This window comes from Amborella trichopoda, chromosome 2, assembly GCF_054954075.1.
Source record: "Amborella trichopoda isolate Santa Cruz 75 chromosome 2, AtrichopodaSantaCruz75HAP2 v2.0, whole genome shotgun sequence".
Classification (NCBI taxonomy): domain Eukaryota; kingdom Viridiplantae; phylum Streptophyta; class Magnoliopsida; order Amborellales; family Amborellaceae; genus Amborella; species Amborella trichopoda.
The window spans coordinates 63,494,043-63,514,684 of record NC_142337.1 but is presented as its reverse complement, the minus strand read 5'-3'; the positions used below and the strand labels follow the sequence as shown (position 1 = coordinate 63,514,684).

The 20,642-nt window shown below is 35.8% G+C and overlaps 1 protein-coding gene across 6 annotated transcripts in view; it reads left to right on the top strand.

Annotated features, from left to right (window-relative positions):
• Positions 1–20,642, top strand: part of LOC18445333 (26S proteasome non-ATPase regulatory subunit 2 homolog A) — a 28,425-nt gene that overhangs the window by 4,819 nt on the left and 2,964 nt on the right. For 3 of the 6 annotated variants that reach the window (XM_088859407.1, XM_088859406.1, XM_088859408.1), the window contains 14 exons: positions 899–966; positions 8,287–8,329; positions 11,059–11,124; positions 11,398–11,436; positions 11,519–11,601; positions 13,585–13,699; positions 13,786–13,860; positions 14,516–14,674; positions 16,580–16,667; positions 16,756–16,860; positions 16,982–17,122; positions 17,220–17,324; positions 19,017–19,238; positions 19,533–19,646. In XM_088859407.1, the coding sequence (XP_088715533.1) occupies positions 14,661–14,674; positions 16,580–16,667; positions 16,756–16,860; positions 16,982–17,122; positions 17,220–17,324; positions 19,017–19,238; positions 19,533–19,646 (789 nt within the window). In that variant the 5' untranslated portion in view covers positions 899–966; positions 8,287–8,329; positions 11,059–11,124; ... (3 more) ...; positions 13,786–13,860; positions 14,516–14,660. Of the gene's footprint in view, positions 1–898; positions 967–8,286; positions 8,330–11,058; positions 11,125–11,397; positions 11,437–11,518; positions 11,602–13,584; positions 13,700–13,785; positions 13,861–14,515; positions 14,675–16,559; positions 16,668–16,755; positions 16,861–16,981; positions 17,123–17,219; positions 17,325–19,016; positions 19,239–19,532; positions 19,647–20,642 lie in introns of all 6 variants that reach the window. The other 3 variants (XM_088859405.1, XM_088859403.1, XM_088859404.1) reach the window with 1 other exon arrangement.

The window sequence follows — 20,642 nt, the reverse complement described above, 5'->3', positions numbered from 1 at the left end:
GATAGCCTGAAAGTTGCAGCAAATACATGTGCTTCTCGGTGAGGAATGTAATCTTTGTCAAACCCCTTTCTCTGATTCTTTCTCCTTCCTCCCTTTAATTCTCCAACCTCTCCCCTTTCTCTCTCTACATCTTTGGTTTTCAGCTCCACACTCATGGGCAATAAATACAAAAACAATGACAACAAGGACTTCAGGACTCATGGGCAAATGGGCAATGCCTTTTTTCTTTTTTTTCATCAGTGATTGCTGAAAATAATCAGGTGTCAAACTTATACAATGTGAATGTGGTAAGGAAAACCTCAGATCTCATGATAGAAAAGCAGCAAAACATTGAAGAGAAACTAACCCTTAAAGCATCTGTCCATGGGCAGTAGACCGGAAACTTAAAGAATGGTGGCCATTAATGGAATGTTTTTTCCTTGGAAGAGAACTTGGTGAGAGAAAACAGGGAAGAAATAGAGAGAGAAAAGAGAATTTTATTATTGTTTTTTACTCATTGTTTGTTGAGGGGCATCTTTGTCCAATAAGCTATTGTAAAGTAATGGTCGGTTGATGGGAGAAAAAACAGTAGTAGTGTGGATGGTGAGAGGAGTTGCCACTATGTTGAGTATCCTTCATTGTGGGGTATGGGGGGGATTATGTAATTTTCTCTTGATTTTAGCCATGAAGTCAATGGTATTGGATCTTTGAATTTGATTTTATATCTATTTTGTACCTTTTTTTATCTCATAAATCCTATATTATTCTTGGGTTTCAGATTTTATTGTTGTATATTGGTTTTATTTTGCTACCTATTGATAGTCGTTGAGTCAGAAATTTATAATACCTTAAGGGAATCATATTCTATTTATTCAGTATTCCTCAACAATATTGTATGTTGGCTTGTCAACATTTGCAGGAGAGTTTAAAGTATCGGCTGCTGGGTTCAAAAGGAGATCTTGGTTCATGGGGCCATGAATATGTGCGGTGAGCATTTCATGAATGAACGTTTGCATTTCTTGGTTACCTGTTATTTTCAGTTTTCTTTTTTTAAGATTCTATTTTATTGATCGTGATTTAGCAACTATTATTACAACAATGACCTTACAATATGCATGTTATCCATTTTCTCTGATCTCATTAAATAGATCTGGGTTGGCTTTGTATACTTTGAAATACCAAGATAGATATACCAAATCTAACCAGTTAATTTTGCTTCGAAGATATTTTGATTCCCTTATGATTTGTAAATTCAATAGATTGTGCCATCATGGTGGGGCGCCATTTTAATGTTCTTTTGGAGAAATGCATTGATACAACAAATGTCAGTGCTTCAGCTATTGAACTTGGTACTTGTGTCATGTTCTGGTTCTCTCTATTGGAGTTCCATGGTCATTAATGTTTGGACCCAAGTGGAGTGTTAGCAATCTGAAAAACTAATCGTTGCAGAGTATGACATTTTGGGTGTAGTAGAATTTCAAATCGAGGATGTTAATAGAGTCTTGAGGCGTTCTCATGCAAACGTTAGAGGTTTTGGAACCCTGTTGCTTTGTTGCATTGGGGTTTTGAATTTCCATTTGGAAGAGCTTTGAAAATCCATAGGATCTTGTTGTCGGCTTGAAGGGTGAGATCTGATTTTCATTGTATTGATCATAGAAGAAGTCATTTTCAGTTTGTGATGCAAAATGAGCCAAAATCAGGTCTACTTTGCAGATGATTATTTTTCTCATAATAGAATTTTAAAATCAATGCAAAATTAAGGACCATGAAAAAGGGATACTCTAATTTAAAACATTTTTTTTATCTGTGATTGGTGGAAATAAAAGCTTTATTATTTAATCTATTTTGAAAAAAAATATAAGGAATTGGAAAATTGCTTCCCAAGAATATGCATTTTTGTAAATATTATATTACACAAGGATTACCTCTTGACTGCTATACATTTTTGTCCAGTTTAATACAATGGATGGGGTTCCTGCACAAACCCCCGCTATATGTAGTGTAAAAAAAAAAAAGAAGTATTGTGTGCATTTATCATGACATAAGATTATATTCTAAGTTCAAAGTGTTCACAGTACTTAGAAATCAAAATTTATGCGATTGCATCACTCCAGTTTTAATCAAAGGTTAAATGACTCAAATACATCATGCCTCTTATCACCAAACTTTGCTCTCCTATGTAGTCATCAAAAGTAACTGGCTGCCCTGTCCTTACTTTTCTCTTCTATGCTGGCACTACCAAAGATGGATGAAGGACTCACTTGGCCTTCACCCTCAAACTATCAAATGATATTTCTTGTTATAGTTCTTTGTTGTGCGAAGCTTCCCAAATTGGTGAAATGTGTCTATGATCATGGAGTCTGTCGTGGTATCTGCTTGGATTCTGTTTCATTACCCCAACATGCTCCCATCCAACAACCTCATGTGTGTCTCCATTGCCATCATTGCGATTATCATGGTTTGTTCTTGCATTTGCCCCGGGGCTTCGTTTTTTCTGGAGTTCGACTTACTAGTCTGTCCTGAGTTTTGAATCTTAGCTTTGTCTGGTTATCAAGTAAGGGTGTTTGCATTCCCACATGGTTAATCCCTTACGGGTCTTTGCAGTACAAATATTCCATGTTCATTGAATTGTAATGTCTTTGCAGTACAAATATTCCATGTTCATTGAATTGTAATGTCTTTTCATTTGTGTGGAACTGTCATTGCCCACTTAAGATGTAATTAACAAAAGACAAACGTCTCATGTGCATTGCGGAAAACATTTTTCCTTAATTCTTTTGGTTGAGGAATGTGCTTTAACTTTGCTTCTCGCCACCCAATATAGAGCACATTTATGACAAGCATCATCACTTACCTTATTGTGTTTTGGAACCCTGGAAAATGATTTTTGTCTCAGCCTGACCACTTAACTGACATTTGGTACCTTGTCTTTTGAAGTTTAAAAGCCTAAAATGATAACAAAGTTACAAAAGGTTTGAGTTTCTTGAAAGTTGTATTAATTACTTGGGTCAATTTTCTTTCTATTGCCATGTCCTACTACGTCATCTTTAATGCGCTCAACAGCATCTGGTGATACCTAGGTGGTGGGGTATCCTGGATGCCTAGGTGGTCCAAGCGGCTGTTACATGGAGTCATGGACTGCGGGGGTTCAAGACAGCCAAAAGATACAAATAATTAATAAATGAAATAATTATAAATTTTTAGTGGTTATACTATTATTTATAGGTGCATGCATATGCGAACTTAGTTATGGAGTGAATGTTATGAGCAGTGTTTGGTCTGGTTTGGCGAATCAGTGATCCGCATCGGTGGATCAGCTGGTTTGGGCTGATTGGCCTTAAAAAATACGTTTTTGATTAAAATCATTATAAGTGGTGTTTTTGGGTTTCTAAAAAAATAGGGGTATTGCCTAATGGATTTCATTATTTTATGAAAATGTGTGAATACTAAGAGCTATTTCCTGTTTGAGTTCTCTATTGATATTACTGTCATTCCACAGTCAAACTAGAATATACATTTATCAAGAAATAACTACATGATCCAAGATGGAGCATGATACAATATAATACCAAAAGATTGACGATCTGCTTCATTGTCATTCGAATGTTGATTCTACTCGTTGAATTGTCAAGACAAATCATTGAGCCGGATGAGGCATAAGTCTGGGGTTTAGACTCAATAGTATGTGGCTGATTGTACGTACCCTGTAGTGGTTCCATACGATTAAATATTACAATAACAAAAAGAATTATTATTTAAATTTTATATATTCTATTTTAATTGATATAACAAATATAATTTAGGAGATAATACTTTTTAAAAAAATTTACATTGTGTTATAACAAAGATAACAATTACAATTTACAAGATAGTACTTTTTATAGAAAAAATTGTACATTCTATTTAAAAAATGTCATTTTCTAGTAAAACAAAATTAAAACTTATAAGAAAACAAAAATCTATATAGATAAAAAAATATTCAACAAAAATTAGTTTTAAAAAAACGTGAGATCTCTCTCCACCCCCCTCCCCCCCCCCTACTCACCTCCTCAAAAAAAAAAGAAAAGAAAACTGAGCCAAGAAAAATCGTGATCTTTATAAAATGAAGAAAAAAAAATAAAATCAAATGATTGCCATTTATCCTTTCCAATAAGAGGTCAAATAGAACCCCTATGAAAATTTGAAAATATATTACATTTTTTAAAAAATTAGCATTTTTAGGAAACCTTAAATGTGAGCATTTTTTGGGCTAGATCTATGTTATACTAGTTTTAGATCCATTAATTTGAATCAACAATAGTGTAGCGAGATGAATGAAGGTTATTTAATTTAAACCAAATTTGAACAAATTTGGTTCAAAAATCGAAGATGAGATCTTTGATTTTTCGTATTTTTCCAAGAAGAGCAAAAATATTTTAATGAAAACTTAAATTTTTGAAAAGAAAAGTTTGAAATAAAAGAAATTTAAAGTGAGAAATATAAATACTTAGTGTAGATGAAATCGGGTACTTCCTAGATTCGAAACCCCAATGCATTTTGTAGATAATCAATGTAACTTTTGATATTTTGAATTTAAGAAACTTAGATGCCAAAGAGCGGAAATTTTTCTGGCTGGATCTATGGAAAACTGGGTTTTGATCACTCAAATTGAATCTTATGATCTTGTAGAAGGTTCAATTAATATTCTTTAGAACCAGATTTGAGGGAGAATATTTAACTTTGGCGGATCTATCCAAGAACAAAAAACTGCATTTTTTTTCTCAAAATATGGATTATTAGCTTAAATCTACTTGTAGCAACAAGATTTTTGTGTTTGGACTTCGATCTAGGGCTTAATATAGAGCAAAGATCATTGATTTTCATGAGTTGCTCATCACAAGTATCAAAATTTTACAGCTCGAGACTTGTAAAAGCAAGAAAAAGGTATCTCATCAATTGTTGGTGGATCGTTCTAACTCTAAACGATCGACCGATTCTTTGGCGGGTCACCGATTCACTGACAAGATTTGGCGATCACCACACAATCTGACCGGTTCCCTATATCTCTAGGAACTGGTTTGTTGAACTCTGATTCCAATCTGGATTGGTGATGCACAGTCCAGATTGGTGAGTGATTTATTAGGAGGAATTAGTACATGAAACCGTAGATATATTTCTTGATAATGTGATCAAATGGATAACCAATAAGGGATGGTCACACAAAGTTTACAAGTTTTTTTCAGATGTAATTGAAGGCAAAGAGGGAAGATTTTGCGATGCTCTACATGGTAAATGGGTCATTACTTGGATCATTCTTTCATTATGGTGGGCCCTTTGCTTTCATTTCATTGATGCGGATTGCCCCAAGAAATAGCAATAGAGCTCTCACAAACATTTGTAATTCGTGGTCTAATTAGACAACATGCTACTTTCAACTTTTGGATTGCTAAAAGTAAAGTCCAGGAAAAAGAACCAATTGTATGGGAAATACATCAAAAGGTTATGGAAGGACATGCTGTATTGTTGAATAAAGCACCAACTTTGCATAGATTAGCCATATAGGCATTCCAACCTATTCTGGTGAAGTGATGTACTATTTGTTTACACCATTATTTTGTAACCGATCTGGATTGGGAATCGCCTGTCCGAATTGGGAATCAACGTTGAACGAACTAGTTCCTAGAGCGTATTGGTAATCGGTCCGATTCTTTAGTGGGTCGCAGATTCTGTAAGCGAATCGACAACCCACCAGACAGAGAACATGTGGATCATTCTAAGTCGAAACAATCCACCAATAATTGACGGACTATATTTTTTTCGACTGCTTTACATCTTTTGAGCTTTACATTTTTTTTATCTTTTTATCAATAATTCATGAAAATGATTGAAGTTTGGGCTTATTATTAAGCCCTAGACCGTAGGTTAAACACAACAATCTAGTTGTTGCAAGTAGATTTTAAGCTAATATCCCTTTTTTAAAGAAAAATTCAAGTTTTTTGCCCTAGATCGTAGGTTAAACACAACGATCTAGTTGTTGCAAGTAGATTTTAAGCTAATATTCCCTTTTTTAAAGAACAATTCAAGTTTTTTTTGGTGTTCTTGGATAAATCCATTGAAGTTCAAGATTCCCTTTCAAATTTGAACCAAATTCTTTCAAATTTGATTCTAAAGAATATTAATCAAAGCTTCTTCAACATCAAAAATTCAATTTGGGTGATCAAAATCTAATTTTCCTTATATCTAGCCTGATAAATTTTGGGTTTTGTGGCATCTGAGTTTTTTGAATTCAAGATTTATAAATTAGGATCGAGAAGACATCTGATTTCATCTAAACGAGGTATTTATATTTTTAATTTCTATTATTTGTTTTGAATTTTTATTTTCTCAGATTTAGGGTTATATATATATATATATATATATATATATATATATTTTTTGTATCTGTTAACATTACATTAAAATATTTTTGTTTTGCAAAATCTCCCTAATCAAAGATTCCATGTTTGATTTTGCACCAAATTTCTTCATATTTGGTTTGAAGGGATATTCATCCATCTCTCTATAGCATCTTTGATTCAAATTAAAGGATCTAAACCTAGTATTATTTAGATCTTGGCCCAAAAGAATCCTCATGCTTGGGTGCCCTTAAAAGATTTTCTTTTTTCCTTTTGAAAAATAAAAGCTAATAAATTGTTCAATTTCCTTATTTCTTTTCCTTTGTTTTATGAAGATCTAAATTTTTCTTGGCTTAGTTTTAATTTTTTGGGGAAAAAGGCTTGCAATTTTTGAAAAAAATGCTTTATTTTGATTTATAATTTGAAAACATAAATTTTTAAATAGAATTATATAATTTCTTTTTAAAAGTGATATCTTGTAAATTGTAAATTGTAGTTTTTTGTTATAAGATAATGTAAAAGGTTTTTATTAAAAATTAATTGTCATATTTATTAATATATGACATATAAAATTTTAAATAATAATAATTCTTTTTTTAATTGCGATATTTATTCCAATAGAATGTATAATTTGTTTTTAGAATAGTAGTATCTTTTTGGAATACATTTAAAAAAAAGAGTACTATACATAAAGTTCTAAAATACATTTTAAGAAAATGCATAATTCCAAGAGATACACAACCCGAGCCCTTGGCGCAGGAGGGTGGGGCTTCGTAAAAGGGTTGGAGCACCCTTGGGGATTTCAGGCTAGGAGAATGGTTCCCCATGCCCAATTCATTCTTGAACTACTTGGGCAGTTACGGTCAACCTATTATTTTCAAGTTTGAACCTCCATACTCATACATCAACTGACTCAATGATTTATTTTGACAATTTAACGAGGTTAATCAGAATGCCAATGAGGCAGCTTGTCATTTGTTTTGGTATTAGGCTATATCTTGATAATTGTATCTTCTATTTTGGACTATGTATTGATATTCTTTATAATTGTATGTTCCATTTTGACTGTGAATTGAATATAATATCAATAAACCCTCAAACAGGAAACGACATCTTCGTAGTCACATATTTTTTTAAAATAATGAAAATCCATTATGCAATACCCCCTTGTTGGAAACCCAGAAAACAATGTTTATAATGATTTTAAAAAACTACTTGAATGTTTTTTAAGGCTGGATCGGCCCAAACCGATTGATCCACCGATTTAGATCACTGCATTGCCGATCCCGAGCTGTTTCTTGAATGATCGGTTAGCCAGGCAATCCTGGTTTTCAAAAAGTGGTTATGAGTGATATGCATTGTAAGTGTGATCACATGAATACATTATGAGTTGTAAGTGACCTTGTGTGGATTCCACCATGTTCTGGAATGAAAGATTGCTTCTATAGAATCTACATTTCTGAAAATTATCCCCTTATAAGTTCTTATGAAGTTTCAAAACCAAAAGTGTGGATTAAATCACTTTTTTGTAAATCTCTCAAGTTTAATTCAGATATTCGTGTTCTGTTTTAATACAGCTTAATCTATCTTTCCTTTTTCTGTTATTATTGAAATTATATTTCTTAGATTCATCTGTTTGTATTTCAATGCTTATGTTTCATTTTCTTCTTCTTCTCACCACAACACCACCACCACCACCATTAATAGCTGCTTGCATTGTTATTATTGTTAGAATTGTATGTCATCAGTATCGTTGCCGTTGTCATCATCATGATCATTATTTTTCTAATATTGTCGTGGATGCAAGCATTTCTCTTCTTTTGGGATTATTTTCCCTTCATAAAATTGCATTTATTTAGCATTGGATTGAACTGAATTAACTGAGATGTGCTGAATTTTGCTCACTATATGAAATTTTCTTTGGTCTGGTCAGAAATCTTGCAGGGGAAATTTCTCAAGAATACACAAAGCGCCAGGTTACATTGTGAACTATCCCTTTGAATATTATGTTTGTTGTGTTTGCTAATATTGCATGCGTGTTGGATTGTCCCTGTGGTTACTACTGACAACTCCATTTCAGGCTTCCTTTTTGTGCCGCTGGTCTTTTTATTAATAAACTTGGTGTATTCTCCTATTAGAGTTTACACTGGGTGAAGCTTGACGGCTACCATCTTGATCTCATTAATTACTCCATGTTTACGGCTGCTGTTTTGATCTAGTAATTGTTCCATGTTTCTTTTCTTCTGGGACAAGATGTTCTTGATCTCATTAATTGTTCCATGTTCACAAACTGGTTGTCAAAAGAACATGATTTAAAATATGGTATTTTTACCTTTGAAACATAAATAATGAGATGAAAGGAATTGAATGACTTGACATTGGAAGACACAATGATTATTTCCCATACTCTTATCAACTAAAATAATATACATGGTAAAAACTTATAGAATTTATGTTGATTAGACTTGGTAGGGAAGTCATTTGAGATGAAATTGGAAACTCTTGTTCAAGGTCTTTTATTTTTTCTTTTTGCTTTTGATTAATCATTTGCTACCCTTTGTTGCTTACAGTTTTATTTTGACTGTTTTAATGGAAATGGTTTTGTTTTGTTGGATGAAAGCATGCACAAGCATCACTCAACTTCATAGAGATACAGTCCTATTCTCTCCCTTGGATAAAACTAGACGGACACACACAGATATCAACTGTCAAGTATGGTCCCTTTCTTGGGTAAAATCAACTACCATTCCAGACTAGAGCCCCTTTTAGATGGCCATACAAATCTAATAAGGGAGTTATTTATAAATGAAGGGAAAGCATGGTTTTTCCTGTTGCTGGATCATAAAAATTTTGGCGGCATTGTTTTATCAAGTGGGGTTACAAAAGTCCATCACTTGTGAATAGTGGAGCGGACCAAGCAGGACTGTTTTTCACTCCCAAATGGGTTGAGGAAAAAATGGGCCGTTCCCAAAATTTGTTTTGTGAGTTTTTAGTCTTTGAGCGTGTTTTGCTCTTCATAGGGTGGAACTGTATGTCTTTCTACATGTGGTAACTGCATAAAATGAGACTTTGCCAAGTTCTCATCATTGGTAGTCCTTGTGGGGGAGTGGTTGAAAAGTTGGTTAAAAAGGTCTTTCCCTATATAGTGTTTAGCTCTCATGCATTCTACTTTTTGCCGGAAAGAGGTTTTAATTTCTTTTGCGTTGGATTTTCATTGATTCAAAAGTTGTGCACTTAGTTGCACTTGTGAGTGCAACAAAGACATGGACGGAAGAATTTTGCTTCTCTGGTCAGCTCTTGTAGCATATCATTGATCTAAAAGATATATACGTAGTTGCACTGGCCAGTGCATGCAAGCAAAGATATGCACGTGAGATTGCAGAAGTGTCATTATAGTGAGTTTTCATTCCCTACCATAAGTGAAGCTCTATGCATCGTATCCCCTCTTTAGCTGGAGTCAGCATTCTCATTTGTAACTCCTAAAATATGATGGAAGTGATAGGCACCCTACTGTTAATGTTGATGATCTCCTCGGAATATCAACAAGCCACCACAAGAAGAGTGATTCTTGACATGTCAATGCAATTTTGTTCAGTAAAACATGCAGTTATTTTTCCTTTAGACACCCAAAAAGAAATCCAAATAGCATTCTTTAGCGTTATTGCTTAAATGGCATTTAGTTCTCCACCTATGCTGATCTGGTGAGAGGGAAAGCCTTCTTCACTACTTGAGACTATCCCTCAAAATGCCCCCTAATTCAGAAGGACTTAGATTCAATTCTGAACTAAAACATGAGCTATAGAGCCCCTCCAAGGGGATCCACCAATAGGTGTGAAGGACGTTGCAAACATGGTCTTCCACTCATGATCCAAGTCTAATGCTCTACTTTGGTGGAATTCTTTTCAATCTAAGGTTCATTAGATTGGCTCTTATTGAACCTACTGACAGATTGAATCCTAGCTTGAGCCAGTCCCATAGAAAAATCTTCTTGAATGACCATTTTGATGGAAAGGGCCAAAGACCCAGCAGTCTAAATTAGTGACTGAAATCACTTTGACCTGTGAGCAGTGTTACATGGACACGATATGTTGTCAATGTCTATGACTGATGCAGTTGTCTAGTATGTCAGCCTAAAAATTAGACATGGCTAAACACGTTCGTACACTTAATTTTGTAAGTAAAATTTTTATTGTTTTATACTAGATAATATAATTTGTAACTTTGTAACACAAAGTGGAGTGAGAGTAGTTGAAGTAGTGGGGGTGACTCGAACTGTCTTGAGTTTGAGGTCCCCCATGTTCCTTATTGATATTTTTTAAGAGGTTAACATATAAAGATTGTCCTCATGTGTTGACTTGTCGACATGTGACGACGTGACATGAGGCCAAGGGCCACATGCTACGGTTTGCCTATGGGACACCAAATAGTTTAAGGAACAGTCCTTACATTTCTGTAGTGAAAAAGCATTGCATAAGTAGATGATCTGGGGACTTCTTATTTTTACAATTTTTTCAATTACATAATGTTGTCTTTTATTTTACACATTATGCGGTCTGACTGGGTATTGGTTATCTGGGTTGTATAGGCTGATGTCTTGTTTCACCAACTGTCAAATACCATGTCCTGTTATGCAAAAAAAAATGCTTATGCTATGAATGACTTCATATTTTTCTGGTACCAACACTAGCACCTCTTTGTAAAGCAGATTGATGAAGCCCCAATTGATGATCTTATGGAACTTGTTCAGCAAATTGTTTCCTTCCATGTAAAGGTACTATTTTTCCAATTTTTTTTCTTGGTATGATACCCTGCAATTTCTGTCTTGATGCTGCTTTTTCATTCCTTTGTCCTCAGTTTCTATAATATTTCTCAACAGTTAACAATCTGAAATATCTTTCTATGATCTTTTATTGATAAATAAATCTTTGATACCATTTGTTTGGTGTTAGGATACTCATGTTGAACTTCATTATTTTCTAAACTTGTTTCAGTTTTCTTTTCTTTTTGTCATTTACCTTTTTTTTCTGTCTTGACTTTGCTACAGCACAATGCTGAACCTGAAGCTGTTGATCTCTTAATGGAGGTACGCTCTGGATTCTCCTAGTCTATTTTCTTGTGTATTGTCTTAGTCTTGAATTTTATTTAATTGATTTTTGGCATTTCAGGTGGAGGACTTAGATATGTTAGTTGACCACATCGACTCCACTAATTACGTACGGACGTGTTTGTACTTGACCAGTTTTGCTAGGTAAGCGCCTTGTAAACTATCAGTCAAGTATGCGTGGATCTTTTATGATCATCACCATTATTTCCTCCGCTTTCATAATTCTTTTGTCACCTTTCATTAACTGTTCAAGAATTCAAGTCCAGCAGATGCTGTTTGCCTCGAGTATAGCTCAGAGAGAAGCAGGATGGAGTTCCCAATAGTTGGTACATGGCAATGCACCCTGATTATAGGATCAACATTTTAAATTGGTGTCAACGCATGGTAGAGGGATTCAATAAATCACCTCCCGCTACAAGTGGTCTTAAGAACTCCATGAGAAATATGCTCGTCCGGTCTAAACTTATGCTTCTGCCTTATAGGTCTCTCAGTTGGACTCAAAATTGAACCTCATAGTTCCATATAAAACCCTGCACTTGAGGAGCAGTGTCCTTTTTAGATCCACCATCAAAACTGAACTTTTTAACTCCCCATCCCCTCCCCCCACACCCCACCAAAAAGAAAAAAAGCAAAAAAGAAAAGAAAAGTAGCTTCCAAACTGGTTTAGGTTTGGAACCTATTACTTTTGGTTTTGTACCTTATTTATTTCACTAAATGTACTTTAGAATCCCAAATCAAATCATCCACTTTGATGCATTGAAACTCTTTTATATAGTGTGCACTTTGATGATTTGAAAATCTTTTATATAAGGGAAAAGTTAATATAGAGCTGAGGCTCTAAACAATCAAATTATAGCCCACCTAAAAAATTTCACTAGAAGAGCTTGTTTTGATGCCAAACTATCCTCAAATTGATCATCTCAACATCAAGATGCATGGACATGAGAAAAAAATGGATTTCAAGGTTTGGAAATAGTGCATCTTATAATGCATTTTGGGACCGTCAATTTTCAAGATTTTCAAGTTTTCATAGATCTGCTCCATCTACACTATTTTTGAAGCTTTAAATTTTATAATTAAAGATGAATATATATATTTTAAGGCTATCACAAAGATTTTCAATATTGAAACCACATTTCTCGATACTATTTGAAGGTGCGCTTTACTTTGATTGTTTAGAGCCTCGGCTCTATACAAACTGCACCCTTTATATAATGCCCATGAGATGATCAAAGCTCTTATTCTCACCTTGAGAACCTTGATGCTGCATCAATTTTCTTGTGAAGTTCTGTTATTCAGAGCGTTCTAGAGTCCCCATGAGATAGCTATTAGTGGATCCTTCATGAGATTTGTTTTTCGAGGATGGACCAGATACTTACCTCACAGTGCATCTGCTCCTCATGCCGGCAGCGGTACCATGAAGCACCACATTGAGTTAGAAACCTATCTCCTTGTGTATGCACTTTTAAGTAGAAGATGATCTATTAAGTCATGTTCATTTTGAAATAGCATAAAATAGTCCAGAAACTTGATACTCCAGCATTGAGGATAGATTCATTCTGACTAAACAACCCTGAAGCTAACAGCCTTCTGGTAGTTAGTTGGAAGACTATCTACCAGACAACCTGGTATGGTAACAGGATGGCAGGATTCCTGCTTTTAATGCAATAAAGAATGGCTTGAGCAGAACCTTCATTTTGTAGCCTAGAAAAATGCTCTTACGAACAACTTTTTTTTGTTGATTAGTACCTCTTATCTAGCCAGGAGATTATTCACCAACAGATCTTGTCATCTCTATGGTCCCTTCTGAAGCATGGGGCGATAAAGAATGGCTTGAGCAGAACCATCACTTTGTAGCTCAGAAAAATACTCCTGCCAACAACTTTTTAGTGGGGATTAATACCTCTTATCTAGCCAGGAGCCTATTCACCAACAGATCCCGTCATCTCTATGGTCCCTTCGAAAGCATGGGGCCCACGCTACTATACCCTCTACACGATTTGTTTTTTGGATGCTACAGTCACACTTATTTTATGAGTATTTTGGAAGACTTATGGTTTTTTACGTATGATTAATGTTTCTTGTTTTTGTTGTTGGACTAATATCTACCACTCAAACCTGTTTCAGCTATCTGCCTAGCCCTGATGATATGCTGGTGCTCGAAATTGCATTTTCCATTTACATCAAGTTTGAGGAGTACACTAGTGCACTTTGCGTAGCACTCCGCATGGATAATGCTCCTGTAAGATACCTTCAGCATTGATGCCCATTATGTTGCCACTTGCTATTTTTTGACTCCTCACCTTACATTTATTTTGTCTTTGACAGTATGTCCGACAGTTATTTGTTTGCTGTTCGGATCCTCTAAAGAAGAAACAGCTTTGCTACATTTTGGCTCGACAGGTATGTTGCATGGTTTCATATTTTCAAACTTGGGAGTTTCTCTTTTGGTAGATATCGAAGCCCTTGGGGACTGGATCCTTCAAAATTATTTGACTAGGAGTTCAGCTCAGCAATCCTACTCAACACAAGATCAAAATGATGTACATCTCGTCCAATGATACTAGAATCTATGTGTTTCCCCTACTTTTGTGAGACATTTCTTTAAGAGGAGATATTTTGGATATTTCTTTCCTCACATATGAAGTGCTCATTAGTCCTAATGGATAACACTATGCACGAGAGCCAAGTCAATGTTACTTATTGTTCCAAATTCAACGATCACCTTTTTTACCAACGAGTACTTAATGTTATTTAACTCGCTGTTAGGGGGACATGAAGCCATGAACAAGTTTTGAAAATGTTTCCTAATGAATAAGTTCTCAGAACGTCTTTTACCCCTTTCTCTTTGTTGGTTAACTCCATTGACCTGCATAGAACATATAACCCCCTGTTTTTAATAGTTTATCTGGGACCATAATTCTTACTTTAGTATATAACTATTTGACAAGATATGTGGAAATAAAATAATTTAAGTGTGTATTCATCTACAGTTATCCAAAAATATCGTCATGTCCTTTTTGTCGGAATTGTGCTAAAACACATTTCTTTTATTTAGGGTGTGTCATTGGATCTTGATGATGAGGTGATTGGAAATGAAGAACAGCGAGAGATACTACAAGAAATCATGAGCAATGCCAAATTAAGTGAAGGTTATCTTACTCTTGCACGGGACATTGAGGTCATGGAACCTAAGTCCCCTGATGATATCTATAAGGTACACCAATTGGATTGTTTTTATCTTTGGTGATCTATCCCTTTCCACATTCGTATATATATATATAGGGAAAAGATCCTGTTAGCCCAAGGGCGTACTGCTACAGTAAACGCCAACAATCTGGACTGATTTGACGATCTCGAATGTCCGGTAGTGTTTGAATTTTAATTTTTTTCTACAAATCGGATTGATCTGAAATTTGGAGCGTGTGTACATAAAAAATAGGTGAATCTTCGGAAAATATAAAAAAAATATTTTACTTGAAAAAAATTGACCAAAATGCCCCTGTAAAGTTTCGGGGGTATTTTGGTCTTTTTTGTCCAAAACCTTGTGCTTTTGGGGATTTTGCAGCATGTAATTCTTTTGTTGCATGAAGAGAACTTCTTGAAAGCATTACTTGTGTTGCATCTAAGTAGGCCTGGCCTATTGGTAGGCATGATATGATACAGATGCTGATAACTTCTCTCAGGATCCTTGTAGACATATAAGAGAGACATTACAGAATAATACTATGATGAAATATAATAATTATGATATGCCCAAACTTTGTTGTGTATAAAGTAAATACATGACGTGTGTGTCTAGTGCGTGTGCGCTTGTTTGTGTGGATATGATACTTGTACTAGTGTCCTGGATTTTGGGATGGTGCGTGTGCATGTGTGCGTGTGTCTCAAGGATTTTTTGGGAAAGGGAAAGGGTAGTAACTCTTTGAAGTCTACAATAGTATGATCAAGTGTATTTTAGGCTGAGGCCAAAGTATCTGATTTTATGAGACGCACAAAAACATTGTGGTATATGTATATCAAATGTATATGTGTGTGTCTGCATGTGCGTGTTTGCATACAAGTAATGGCAAGTTATTTCCCAAGTTTTCTCCATACTACCTTCTGCCTGGGTTTCACAAACCACTGCCCTTCTTAAGAATGGGTCGTGAATGACCCTCTTGCAAATTTTATAGCATATCCATGATGTATTTGATATGCTCTTCATATAGTAAAGGAGTTTTCTTATTTGGTACATTCTAGTTTTTTATTGTCTGGCTCATTGCATTAACTATTTATCTGTCATATTTACGGGGTACTAAGGTTTCAACTTTAAGGTTGTTTTTCATTTTCCAGAGGTAAGCTGGCTTTCCTGAGTGCTGACAAATGTTTGAATGCTAATTCTGTGTTAGACTACTAGTTCTAAGGATGTAGCTCATTTATTTGCAGTGTTGTTTGAACCAGATCGGCTTCCAAACTAATGAGGGGTTGGTTTTGTCAAAACCAGTCGAAGCAAGTTGGATAGTATTTTTAAGAAATAAAGGGAAAAAAGAATACTAGTTTAATGAAGTATATTACAAAAAAAAAGGTTCTCTATACTTTGTTAAACCTGTCTAAATGGTTAAAGCAAGTTGAACCAATAGGCTAAATCCAATTAAACATTGGCGTTAACAAGTTTTTAGTCAAATTTGGTTTTGCTTTGAACCAGACCAGTCAAGGCACTTGTAGGCAGTCTAACCAGCCGGTTTGGTCCGGTCTTGATAAATATGCCTATTGGAGACTGCATGATACTACTTTATAGGATTGCATCCAAATATCTTGGATGCTAAAGTCTCTCCCTTTCCTTACTCTTTAGGTTCTCTTTTGTTTTATACATTTATCCTCTGCCTTGGTAGAAGTAGCCTTCGCACACTTGTTTTCTGTAATTGAACATTCTCTGTCCTTCTGTCTTTTTTTAAGTTGTATTTTTCCTTGAGTGGGATGAGATTATTAATGGACAGAAGGTATTTAAAATGTATTTTGAAGCCAAAGAACAATATCTGGCTGAATAGCTGAAGATGTAGTTTTCTCGATAATTATGGGAATTTACTGGCTTCTTTTTGTATTATACGTTGCTTTCTCAGGTGCATTTGATTGATGGCAGGGCGAGTGCTGGAGCAAGTGTTGATTCAGCCAGGCAAAACCTAGCAGCCACTTTTGTCAATGCATTTGTGAATGCAGGTTTTGGTCAGGCACGTTCTGGACACCTTTTCTGGACTTGGAACCTTGTCTATCTATTGGGGCAGCTTAGGATGAACGTCTATATTTTGTCATTTGCAGGATAAATTGATGACTGTTCCTTCAGAATCTTCGAGTGGCGGTTCTTCAGGAAGTTGGCTTTTTAAGAACAAGGAACATGGAAAAGCCAGTGCTGCAGCTAGTTTGGTAGGCTGTTTTTCTATTTAAAATTGACATTTTCTAAAGCTCTTGTCTGCTTTTTTAAAGTTCCTAATATCGTTTGGGTTATTCTTTTGGACATTTCTAATAACATGGGCTACAAATCCAGGGTTTGATCCACTTGTGGGATGTAGATGCTGGCCTTGCACAGATTGACAAGTATTTCCACAGCAATGACAATCATGTCATTACAGGGGCTTTATTAGCAGTTGGGATTGTCAATTGTGGCATCCGGAATGAATGTGACCCTGTGAGTTTTATTACATTTTCTGTCTTACCATGACTTCTGAAACTGATGGCTATGCAGGTACCCAGAACCAACACTTGTCTTTTTACATTTGTTGCAGGCTTATGCCCTTCTGGCAGATTATGTAACTAAGGATGATTCTAGCATCCGGATAGGGGCTATCATGGGGCTTGGTCTTGCCTATGCTGGTACCCAAAAAGAGGAGGTGAGTTGCTTTTGGTTTTTTGATGAGTAAATTTATAATTCTGATATTCACTTTGGGGCTTTTATGGAAGTTGGACTTGTCGATCTGGTCCCTAAAATCTGGAAGTGATTTTTTTTGTTTGAAGAGTAATTATTGATCACTAGGCAATAGGAAATTACACAATTGAGAAGGTGTTATATAGAAGAAATTGATTCTCAGGCACGTTGTCCTCCCTCCCTTAGTCACCACCAGGCTAAGGTATCGCTTTAGCCATTGACTGCTTTTTGAATATGGCAAACAAAACTGATGTTCGTGCTATAAACCATCTCTAGTATCTTTTCCACAACATTTGCGGTTGTCGGGGCAGTCTTGCTTGCCTTTTTTTTAAAAAAATAAATTATTATGATCTCATAGTTAACTGTGTTTACTGAGTCCTCTTCCAAAATTAATAGACCAGAGAGGAGTTCTTAAGGAAATCATAAAGCCCAGTCATGAGACTTGTAGACTTGGCCTATGAATGCTGCTTGCTACTGCGATAGTTTCACCATCTGTGATAGTTTCCAGTGAACATGAAGTTTTCTACTTACCAAACACGCCCTTTTCATGATCTCTGATAATAATGTTCACCTTGATACCTTTTCCTCCACATCCCTCCCCTTTCTATTACTCAAAAATGTTTTCATATTTTTATTTCTTTCAAATTCCTCCAATGGTCATGAAATTGCTGCATCTCCATGTAATTCAACCCCTCATACAGATAAGGGAACAAAGGCCAAAATGAAATAAGGAGAGTCCTAGTTGATTCCAAGGAGCACCCTTAAGATGCCATTAAGGCAAAAGGACTCGTTATGTGTGAGAAGATAGTCCACGGTTTCTGTGCTCTGCTCATATGGAGGACTAAGAAAATGGAACCCCTTGAGATGGTTATATATATAGATTCTGATTCTTCTCTGTAATTTCCAACCACCCACATGTTGCCACCCTTGGAGTGGGACTGCTCTTCAATACCAATCTGATATGGTTGCAGAAATCTGTTAAAAGATCTAAAGGAACATCATCTAATCAGTCCCCAAGTCGACACCTTATTGGCCCTAGCCCAAATTGATGCACTAGCTTGAAAACATTATCATACCTTGATTCCCGCTTAAGCATAGACATGAATCACCTTTCCTCCATTGACAGCACACTTGACTTGTTGCCTCCTATTCTTTGCTAGGCTCCACAACTCATAAACTATTCTCCAACAGTCTAACCTCTCTTTTCCTTTTCAAGGTTCCTCCAAAAATGAAATTAATTTGCTGCACTGTCACCCAAAACCTAAACTGCGCCCAAACTCCAGCCTTCCCTTCTGTTCATTGTAAATTCTCACATTTAGTCCTCTTTAACTCATTGCTTACAAGATCCGGATATGATGTTTATCTAGATGCCCTTCCTTATGATCTTCCTCTCCTTTCTAGTACTCCTACTTGTCATATTCCTTCCAATTCTTCTAAAGGATGACACCAGGCATCAGCATTAAACCGAGAGGGAGGGAGGGAGGGTTACGGGTATCATCATAGAAAACTAAAGCAAAAAAAACAGTTAATGAGCTGAAGATATGGTTGTCTATCCATGCAAATCTGAAGATATGGTTGTCTATCTATGCAAAGCTGCTTTTGATACCCCTTAATCAATGTATAAGAAGGCCGTACTGTTTTGCTGATGTTTTGGCAGGTTCTTCAGCTTCTGGCTCCAATTTTGATTGACTTAAAAGTTCCAATTGAAGTTATTGCATTTACGGCAATCTCACTTGGGCTCATTTATGTCGGTTCTTGCAATGATGATGTTGCACAGTCCATTGTACTTGCACTCATGGAAAGAAGTGAGTCTGAGCTCGGAGAGCCCCTTGCTCGGTTTCTTCCTCTAGGTCTTGGCCTTTTGTACCTGGGCAAACAGGTACTATCTTTAAAATTTGGGAAAATATGGCCTCTATCATCTTACTCTATTTTCTGAATATATGCTAGTTTGCTGTATTCACTTGTCTTTCTTACTTTGGTTGGTATTTGGTGACTTATTAACCTGGTCTGTGATCACTTAATAACCCGACTTCTGAGGTTTCGGGTTTCTCAAATGACTGTAAAAGTTCCCAAGAATATAATTTAGTATTTATTTATTTATTTATTTTTTGCTATTTTCCAGTTATGCTTGTTCTTTCTAAATAACTAGTTGGTGTTCTTCATTTGCGAACAGGAAAATGTTGATGCCACCATTGAAGTGACCAAAACATTCAACCAGAAAATTTCCAAATATTGCCAAGTAGCGCTGATGTCCTGCGCATATGCAGGCACTGGGAATGTGCTTAAGGTGTGTTTCTGTTATTTTGGATAGATATTGCTTAAGATCTGTTCTTCTTGGCCTTAAAATTAGAAACAATGTTAAAAAATTTGGACGCCTGGTTGCCTAGGCAGTCTAGGTAGGCCACTGAATCAAACAGGTCTAGGCGAGCGCATGGATCTCCTGCCTAGTTCCATCCCCTTAAAACAAAAAAATTGAGTTAAAAGACATAAGCCCCCTTCAAGAAAAACATTGGAGTCCTAAAAAAAGCTATGTAAGTCCCTCTAAAGGAAAGTAAAAGAAAGAGAGAATAGAATGACACCATTTACCTTTGATACAGGGTGATCACAATAATCATGGCCATTAGATGTGAAATTGAGTGGCTGCAATTATTCTATTGAACAGGCTCAAACTTCAAAAGAAATTTTCTCTTACTCTGTGACGCATCCAAGCTATCAAATTTCACATCAAATGGTTGTAAGGAAATGTGTCCACCTTGTATCAAAGGTAAATGGTTTCATTATATACAATCCCAAAAAAAATGTAAGAAGAAGAAGAAGAAGAAGATGGCAGGGTTTAGAAGAGAGACAGGCTCGAGAATAAAACCATTAACTGCCATTAACATTGAAGAAAGCGTCCTCTCTTTCTCCTCTCTCTCTCTCCCCCCCACTCCCCTCTTGTCCTCTCTCTTTCCTCTTTTTTCTCCCTTGCACAAACAAGAGCAGGTGTTACAAAGAGAAACAGTAAGAAAAACCACTACTGCCATTAAGCTTGTAAAAATCTCTGCTCTCTCTCTCTAATCCCTCGTCTCTTTTCTCTCTTGCTTTGCTCCTTGTGAATGAAGATATAACATATGACTGATTATAAAATATTCTATAAGTACCCTATTTTTGTCGATGAAATTTCTTATAGTAGCCTTCCATCTTTTCTTCACACTATTCTAAATATACATCCCCCCTTCCCACACTTTAGGGCTGCCTAGGCGGTCGCATCTGACTTTCTGAACACTGATTGGAAACTTGAATG